Source organism: Rhinopithecus bieti, unplaced genomic scaffold (genome assembly GCF_001698545.2).
Source record: "Rhinopithecus bieti isolate Rb0 unplaced genomic scaffold, ASM169854v2 scaffold_10612, whole genome shotgun sequence".
NCBI lineage: Eukaryota > Metazoa > Chordata > Mammalia > Primates > Cercopithecidae > Rhinopithecus > Rhinopithecus bieti.
The window spans coordinates 1,673,254-1,682,924 of record NW_016806990.1 but is presented as its reverse complement, the minus strand read 5'-3'; the positions used below and the strand labels follow the sequence as shown (position 1 = coordinate 1,682,924).

Below are 9,671 nucleotides of genomic sequence, written 5' to 3'. Positions count from 1 at the left end.
AATTAACTCAGGGCATCCACACAACAATGCCCATGAGGCAGGTACTATTGCTATCCCCTTCTTAGGAATGGAGAAATTGAGGCATAAGGCCATTCTACCAGCCCCAAGAGGCAGAGCTGGGATTTTCATGCCAGCCAGCTTGTCCCCAGCGACACGCTCATGGCCAGTTCTTTGCCCTGCATCTCTAACACAGGGCAGGCGGTTGGCTATGTCTTTGGGCTGGAGGACCTGAGGTTTGAGATCCGCTTACCCAGGGCTAGTACTCTGCCTACTCCACCTGCCACCACCCGCGCAGGAATGCGGATCCCCCAAGCTCCCACATATAAATGTGTGTTAAATTCTCCGCCTTTCAACAGAGGGGCCTGAAAAAGCTTAAGGACCACCACCACAGCTCTGGTCCTGCAGTGAGGTGGCACTTAGCAGTGTATGGTACAAGTACACTCAATGCATTTTAGCATTATCCACAATCAGCCTCCTCCAAAACCAACTTCTTTCAGTGTTGCTTTTTTTTTTTTTTTGAGACAGTCTCACTGTGTTGCCCAGGCTGGAGTGCAATGGGGGCCATCTTAGCTCACTGCAACCTCCGCCTCCCAGGTTCAAGGGAGTCTCATGCCTCAGCCTCCCAAGTAGCCGGGATTATAGGCACACACCACACCTAAATTTTTTGTAGTTTTAGTAGAGATGGGAGTTTCACCATGTTGACCAGGCTGGTCTCAAACTCCTGACCTCAAGTGATACTCCCACCTCGGCCTCCTAAAGTGCTGGGATTACAGGTGTGAACCGCCACTCCCGGCCCAGGGTTTTTTTTTTTTTTGAGATGGAGTCCTGCTCTGTTGCCCAGGCTGGAGTGCAGTGGCGCAATCTCGGCTCAGCACAAGCTCCGCCTCCTGGGTTCACACCATTCTCCTGCCTCAGCCTCCCAAGTAGCTGGGACTACAGGTGCCCGCCACCTCGCCCGGCTAATTTTTGTATTTTTAGTAGACAGGGTTTCACACATTAGCCAGGATGGTCTCGATCTCCTGACCTCGTGATCTGCCTGCCTCGGCCTCCCAAAGTGCTGGGATTATAGGCGTGAGCCACCGTGCCTGGCCCCCAGTGTTGCTTTTTGAGAGCTACTCCCTAGTTACAGGAGTTGAAGCTCTGCTGATTGCTATTTCACCCAAATGTGAGTTTTAGCCTGCACCATCCCCAGCCCTAGGGTTGCTGTCCCCGCCCGTCTCACCAAAATCTGGTCACACTAACAGATTTTGTTCTCCCTCCACTAGGTGCTGACTAAATCACTTACAACTGGGTTGGGGGAAGAAGAGGCGAGGCAGACTTCTTAGGCATTATTGCACAGGAAACAAAAATGCTGGCTTTAGCCAATGACAGAGTGGCCTGCACTGTGGTGCCCCATTGGGTCCAGTCTCCTGGCCCTGTGCACCCAACACCAAGGTCTTCATTCTGAAGCTCTGACAGTGGCCACCCACTTAACTTTCCACATGCTCTCAAAGTAGCTCTCCCAAGTGCAGCCGAGTGCTTTTCTATACAGCAGAGTCTTGCTGTGTCCCCCAGGCCGGGGCGCAGAGGCACGATCATAGCTCACTGCAACCTCAAACTCCTGGGCTCAGGTGATCCTCCTACCTCAACCGCCCAACTAGCTGGGACTACAGGCGTGTACCACCATGCCCAGCTAGTTCTTAAACATTTTTTTGTAGAGATAGGGGTGTCTCACTATTTTGCCCAGGCTGGTCTTGAACTTCTGGTTTCAAGTGATTCTCCTGCCTTGGCTTCCCAAAGTGCTGGGATTATAGGAAAGAGTCACTGCCCTAGCCTCCAGAGCAAATAAAAATGCTGCCTGGGTGACAAGAGCTTTCCTGGGCACCTGATTCCCTCCGACGGTACCGCACACCTGGGGGCTGCCCCAAGTGGGCTGTGGGTTTGGGGATAGGATCACAACAAATCATAGGACGGCCATGTGACCGGCAATCTGCCGCTTTTAAAATATAACATTTATTGCTTAGATGGTTTGATACAGAACAGCTTTCTTCTCATTCTGAATTTGGAAGTTCTATACAACTGAATACAAAGAGGAACAAAAAGTACCAAAACCAAACTTGTGATTCTCTGTTCATGTGGCATAAACCAGTTTTGTACATAACATGTAGCAGCAGTTTTAAGTTCCCTTTAGAAAATATGCATTCTACAAATTTATTATTGTTTCCTGTTTAATGCATGGGCTGAAATCACTAGGATCAATTTCCTTCTTGAAGAAAGAGGAGAGGAAAGAGACGAACAGAGGGTCAGAACGTACGGTGAATCCTCCCGAAACTGGCATCCGGCTGTTCCGTAGCTTCCCCAGCGCTGCTTGGAAAACAGCCCTCTGGGTTGTTCTGTTTTCACAGCCAGGTGTTTCATGTAGTGATTGAATCTCAGCATCATGTCCATTAATCAATGAGGAAAAAAAAAAAGAGAAAAAACTTGCACCTCAAAAAACTTTTCAGAAGATCCATATATATATATTTTTTTGTAAAAGCCCTGAGAGAAGGAGAAAGAGAATCAAACAAAATGTATAGAAACAAATTAGCTGGACATGCAAACTAAGCTATGATTCACCCAGAGTTTAAACAAATCACAAATTTCACAGTTTAATATTGGGGGGTGGGGGAAGGGCAAAAACAAACAAATAATACGTTTCTCCACCTCACTAATAAAATGTGGCAAGACCTTATTGACTACGAAGGTACAGATCAAGGCTAAGTAAAGCTTTAAATCAATAGTGATTATTGCGAGCGGCAGCCCCGGCTACTCACGTTGCTGGGAGCTGATTACTGCTACATCTCACCGCAGCGTAGAGTTTACTCACAGCTTCTCCCCACAATATTGCGAGTTTAGTGTGGAGAGTCGCAAAGAAAAAACACAAGAAACCCCAAATGATAACAACAAAAATAACAATAACAACTGTAATAATAAAAAAAGAAACCTAAGGGATGTATGAACTGGTTTTAACTAAGTAGACCAAGGAATCATTGGTTCTGATTTGCATTCATCTCTACAGTAAATAAAACCTTATTTTTAAACTGGTTCATACATCCCTAATACAGTTAAAAATCATATATACCTCAACCTTTTTTCCTTTCATACGCGAAGATATCACTTTTCATTATCTCAAGAATATCTATCTTCCTTTGATGTCTGGGAGGTTGGATTTCAGAAACTGGTGAAGTGGCGGAGAAAAGGGGGTGTGCATGTTTCTGTGTGAACAAGTCTATGTAAAGGAGGGGCACTGGGGCCAGAAAAAGGCAGGGGAAAGCAGCTGGAGTACAGGTATGCCTCCCCAGGGGAAGGCAAGAGGCTCCACACACTGCAGCAAGCACAGGGGTCCCCAGCAGCAGGCTGGCTGGGGGCCCCTGAGGTCTTGGCTGAGGGACCAGGAGCTCAGATGCAGTGGGGTACATTCTCCTCCCTGCAGGCGGGGACAGTGAGGGAAGTCTATTGCCTGCCTAAGATGCTTATGGGTAAAAAGAATCCTGCCTTTCTGCACCCAGGGGTTTGGGCTATTTAAGAAACTAGAAACAGCACATTTATCTTCAAGCACCAACTCCACATCGCAGGAAGGTAAATATAAACCTATTTCTTATCTGACATCTTGCATGTGTAGTTTTATTACCAGTAGTAGTATTTCCTTGCTTTTGCAAATGACAGTAGCACAGCTGGGTAAGGCTTGGATTAGGCTTAGCAGGAAGACTGGGAATACCTCGCTCACGAGTAACGTGCCTGGTCACTGGGTCACTGCTTTGCTTTCTCCAAAGTCATCTCTGCAGTGCTCCAGGCACGGTCCTGGCTTCTTGATGCCTGTTTCCTGGATGCACACACCCTCACTCCACCCTCTCTGAGCTGCTCCTGGGCCATGCTTGGGAAGACTGCTCACGGCCCTGCTAAATTCTGCAGTGACAGAAGAAAGGCTTGTCTCATTCCGGTAGAAGAGCTACCACCCGAGGGTGCCAACCACAGCCGCAGGCACACGTTTACACGGGGACCCGGGTGCGGCACAGGTCTCCCAGGACAAATATTGCCCATTTGATTCTGCTCACTGCAGAGAACAGCAAACTGATGAACTAACAACAATAATAATAATAATAATAATAATAATATAGATACTGAAAGGGAAGAGGAGGCAATCAAATATATGCTATCCGTGCATATTTTCCATAGGTTTAGACGCCAGGGGAGTAACTCTTCTCTATAGTTAAGAATCGATGTCTTGAAACTTGAACGGTGACCATGTCTAATGCTGACAGAGTGGAAACGGACATGAGGCTGAAGCTAGAATCTTTCCTGGTTTTGGCTTGAAACCATATTGGAAACCTTCATCAACCACATCCTGTAATACCAAGGACCGGATGACAGCTCCACCATGAAGCACACAGAAAAAAGGAAAATGTCTATTTAAGAAATTATCATCTTATCCATCTTTCCTCTGGTCATTTACATGAAATTCACATCATTTTCTTCCAGTTATTGGCTATGGGTACCCAAGGGTATGTTTTTTCCTTCTGTTTCCAGCTTACGAACAAACGGTGCTATCACAGATTCACAAGAACAAGCTCACACACACCAATAAAAAATAACGCTAATGCTCAAATGAAGAAGTCCTCTCCAGACAATTCATTACAATATTTGTTTTGTTTAAGAAGTCATTTTGGAAAAATACAACACCCACGATAATATGGAGGGATCCGGTAAGTAGTTAAGGCACTGGAATCGGCACGGGTTGTGGCCTCCCGCGCACGCTGCGGTAAGGCTATGGCACTGAGTGCTCGAGCAGCCACGCTCCTGCTTGTGTCTCGCACTCGCTCTCACTCTCTCTCTCTCTCTCTCTCTCTCTCTCTCACTCTCCAACAGCTGAAGGGCACTGAGGAAACCCCATGACGCTTTGCTCTGCTGGCTTTTGTCTGTGCTGAGGGGGACTGAGGCTGTCACTCCATCCCCAGGAGCTGCGAGGCACCATCAGCTGTGGCCAGGGTTGGGTGGGCAGGCCTCTTGCTGCGAGGTTCCAGCAGGTCCTGCCCCAGGGCCGCTGGGCTCTCTGGGTTAAGGTCACCCTGGCCAGGCTCAGACGGCTGCCCTGCCGTGACCTTCTCCTCCCTGTGGCTGCAGTCCTTTGTGGCACTGGCCAAGCCCTCCTTCCGGCTCCGGGTGACGGCCATGTGGCTGCTGGCGTTGGGAGCCAGCTCAGCCTCGTTCTCTGAGACGGGGTTGTTGCCACTGTGGGTGGACTCGTTCTCGCTGTCTTCCTCACCCCGCTCATCCTTGTCGCTGTCCTTCCCATGGTGTTTGGCATGCCTGGCTTTCTGGTGGATCCGCTGGTGGCGAACCAGGCTGTGCTTCAAGGTGAAGGTTCGCTCGCAGGTCTGACATTTGTATGGCCTTTCCCCTGGAACAAGGGAAGAAAGAAAGAATTTCCATTACCCAAAAGGCACCAGTACCCACCGCACCCTGCTCTGCACAGGAAGAATGAGGCTCCCAGGCTATGTGCGGGGGACCAGGACTCCTTCCGACTCAGCCAGAGGCCTCTTCTTTGAACCAGCAAACGGGAGGGACAAGCTCTGTTTGCTGGTTCAAGCTGTCAGTTTGAGACGTTCCCTCTCCTTCCTCTCTCAGTCCAAGCACCCTACCTACTGATCCAGAAAACCCAAGTCCCAGAAGCAGAAGCCTCAGGAGATGTGCAGACTGGCCTCGACCAGAGCCTAGGAAGGAATCTAGAGGGGGACAGGAGTGGACCCTCTCAGGGATCTCCATGGACAGCAGCACCTAAGTCGGAGGCACCAGGTACCCTCTGCATTGCAATGTGGCACAGCGGGGGCTTTCCTGATGGCTCACATGTCAGGCCCAGGGCAGGGCCCACCACGCTTGCCGGGAGCCCAAGAATCTCTCTCTTCTGAGAGCCAAGGACCCTGGTCCTTCACACGGGCAAGTGCAGCGAACAGCTGACTGCACTGGGTCGGGGCACACGTGTTCACTGCGGGCTGCAGCTGTGACAAGGAGGGAAGCTGCGGCTGAGAGGAGGGACAGGTTATTTCGGAAGGAAGAAGGATGTATCTCTGGACTCCATGGGCATACTCAGGTCTTTGTCTCAAAGTAAGCGCCCCTGCTCTGGGGTCTGCGGCCTCCACCCTGTGGGTGGCGGGTGAACTCTAGGAGCAGTGTGCAGGGCAGTGGCTAAGAGTCCTGTCCCAGTCACCTCAGCCGGGCTGCACGGCTAAGAAAGGAAAAGACCCTCCTGGCCCTAATGGATCACCCAGGGTGCCTGCCGCCCCACAGTGGCCTGGGGCAGCGCCTATCGTCCGGGCCACAGGACTAGACAGGACCAAGTGGGCCCAAATGGCCAGCACAAGCACCCTCTCCTAGATACCTCTATGAAACAGGGCAGCTGTCACCCCAACTCTACAGATGGGAAGACGGAGGCTCAGCAGAGCTAAGAGGCAGATCACAGCGTTCTCAAAAACACAACGGCCAAGGACCCTCTCCTGCCTGGCTGCAGGCGGCCTGCACGGTCTTCAAGGGCTAAGAGGGCAACTCCTTAAAACTCCCAGTTCACGGGCTTAAAGGGCACACCCGCAACGTAAGCAAACGTTCTCTTGGTGACCTCCAGCGCCGCTTCAGGGCAGCTCCTAGGACAGAGGTGCCCAACTCGCCGCCTCTTGTTGGGCTGGGGACCTGGCCTGCCCTGGTTACCTGTGTGGGAGCGCATGTGCCGGGTCAGGTCCTGCAGCGACCAGAACCGCTTGTTGCACACGCTGCAGACCTTCTTCCTCTTGTCTGCCTTGCTGACCACGCTTTTGGGGGAGTCTGTCTTTGGTTTCTTGTCATCGTCGCTCTTCTCCGAGGACCTCTTCTCGGCCGCGCTCTCCCCGTCGGAGGGGCCCTCAGTCTCCTCTGCAGGCTTTTCCGCCGGGGCCTCCCCGGCGCCCGGGGCCGACTCCAACACCTCTACCGGGGTCTCGGGGGGCTTCTCCTCCTGCTCAGGGGCGGCCTGGGGCCCCTCCTCCGCAGTGCTGGCGCCATCTCCCTTCTCGTCCTTGGGCTCCTGGTGGCCGTGCGCCTTCCGGTGGCGGCTCAGGGTGCCCAGGAACTTGAAGCTCTTCCCACAGGTGTCGCAGGCGAGCTTCTGCTCCTGCGTGGCCGCGCCCCCGGCGCCTGCCTCGCCCTCGCCCTCGGCCAGCTTGAAGTCCATGAGCTTGGTGGCGAAGTCCAGGTCCAGGCTCTGGTTGCTCGACGCGTCCTCTTCAGCGCCGTCAGCGTCACCGGCACTCTCCTCAGCGCCAGGCTCCTCCTCCGGCTCATGGCTCTCCCCAGGCCCGTGCTCTTCTCCGTGCACAGGCGAGGCCGTTTCCGCCTTGGCCTGCTCCGCAGGGGCATCCCCTGTAACCTGGCGGAGCTCAGTGGCGCCCTCCGACGGCTGCTCTCTGTCCCGTGAAGTGAGGTCTAGCACTTCGCCCGCGGTGGCTGCAGTCTCCGCATCCGACTGGCTGTCTGTGGGGCAAGCACAGCGGGGAGGGCTCAGAGGGGCACCACCAGGTACGCTCATGCCAGGGATGTCACTGGGAGTGGGCTAGACCCACGCCAGCAGCCTGAACCCCAAACCAGTGAGGACTTCTTTCGGCCCAAATCCTCACCACCTGTTACATTCCCCCAGGAGGACCAAGATGACCCCGGGGAGGTAAGAAAGGCAAAAGCAGCCTCCACATCACCTGAGGTGTGTTCCCAGGGCTGGCTGTGCCCCCGAACCCCGGGCTTCCACTGCCCCCGCCCCCAGGAAGGTGTGAGTGACTCAGGCAGGGCAGACAGGGGCTGCGAGATAGGAGAGGGGTGCATTCCAGAGACTCGCAGCGCTAGGGAGGTTGAGGAAGCTTGAGTTATAAGTTATTTTTCCAGTGCAAAGAGATCATACAAACATGCAACATACACAGGACCACCCCCACCCCAATCCCCAAAGCATGGTCTTATGAGTTTCACAGGAAACGACCCCAAGCCTGCATTCTGTGTGTATGGTATGCACTCTTGCCTGACGCTCATCTCCAGGTGGAGGCTGCAGAGACCCAAGGAGGTGCAGGGAAGCTTGTAGGCTTCCTAGCTGTCAGCCTCCCAGGAGTGGTGGAAATCTTTTAAAGGAAGTGCACCCTTGATGCCAGGCTTGGCAACAGCAGACAGTGAGGGGAGTGGACTGTGAAGGGCTGTGGGTGCCTGTGAAGACAAGGGGTTCTGGGTTCCGGGCATCTCACCTACCCTGACTTCTTGCCTTTGGATTTGTTCCTATCTGTCCATTCCACCCAGTAAAACTGTATGTGGAAAGCCTACCAGTTTTCAACAGTCCTTTTAAGGGGTGGCACGGTTGTAACATTCACAACATCAAACAGTGTCAAAAGGCCTTCCCTTCCTTTCCTAAGGTTGAAAGAGGACTTAATAACTTCTTAAAATTATGCACTACAACAGTGCATTGGAAGCTGGTGGAACCTATTATTTAGCTGCAGATCCTATGTCTGATTTTTTATTAGTTAAGACAGAGTTTCTCCCTGTCACCCAGGCTGGAGTGCAATGGTGTGATCTCGGCTCACTGCAACCTCCGCCTGCCGGGTTCAAGCAATTCTCCTGCCTCAGCCTCCTGAGTAGCTGGGATTACAGGTGCCCACCACCACGCCTGGCTAATTTTTATATTTTTAGTAGAGACGTGGTTTCATCATGTTCGCCAGGCTGGTCTCGAACTCCTGACCTCAGGCGATCTGCCGACCTTGGCCTCCCAAAGTGCTGGGATTACAGGCATGAGCCACCATGCCCGGCCACTGTCTGATTTATTACTGCAGGAATTCAGAAGTTCCTCTGAGAATTAGGTGGATGAAAGTCATTGTTTCATGGCACAAGTATGAGATGCGCCTCCCTCAATAGGCCAGATGTGAGTGCAGTCCTTGAGCCAGCAGATTCACGCACCTAACCTGGATTCTCACTTGGTGTGATCAGGCGTAACTACAGTGTCAACCTGCATCCATCACTCCTCCTCAACGTCACATGCTCCATTATTTGGCCATCAAGGCGGTCAGGAGGGCTGGGGTAAGGAGCTGGTCCTGCCCCATCCCGAGGTCTGAGGAGACAGTACCTACTGCTCACACCTGCTTGGGGCTTTAGGCTTACCCACAGCCATCTGCATAACGCATCCACTTCCATCATTTCATTTCATTAGTCTTACACTGCACTTTTTGGCAGCCACTGAGTATCTCAAGAGGTTTCAGAAGGAAATATTATGGTGTGAATATAAAACTTTAAGGAAGAAATGATTTTGCAAAATTATCCAAAAGCTTAAAGAATATGAATCCTGAGATATGCACACCAATGTCTGGGCCACATTCCAAGGAAAAACAAGATATTCGTTTTCTTGAATCATTTCAACAGAGAGCAGCTATAGAATGGATATTGGTATAAACTCTACAATAAAAATACGAACTGCTCAATTTGTTTGCTGGCTTTGTGGGTAATTTCCCTCCCTAGAGTCAGGGTCTCCCTATGTTGCCCAGGCTGGTCTCGAACTCCTGGCTCAAGGGGTCCTCCTGCCCTGGCCTGCCAAAGTACTAAGGTTACAGGCATAAGTAACTGTGGCTGGCCTTTGTAGGTTTTTTTTTTTTTTTTTTTTTTTTTTT

The 9,671-nt window shown here is 51.8% G+C and overlaps 1 protein-coding gene across 1 annotated transcript in view; it reads right to left on the bottom strand.

Annotated features, from left to right (window-relative positions):
- Positions 1-1,970: 1,970 nt before the first annotated feature.
- LOC108534336 (ras-responsive element-binding protein 1) overlaps positions 1,971-9,671 on the bottom strand; it is a gene marked incomplete at its 5' end in the record, with an annotated part of 12,260 nt that continues 4,559 nt past the window's right edge. The window contains 2 exons of the mRNA XM_017879644.1: positions 1,971-5,416; positions 6,718-7,515. Coding sequence (XP_017735133.1) covers positions 4,959-5,416; positions 6,718-7,515 — 1,256 coding nt within the window. The remainder of the gene's footprint in view (positions 5,417-6,717; positions 7,516-9,671) is intronic.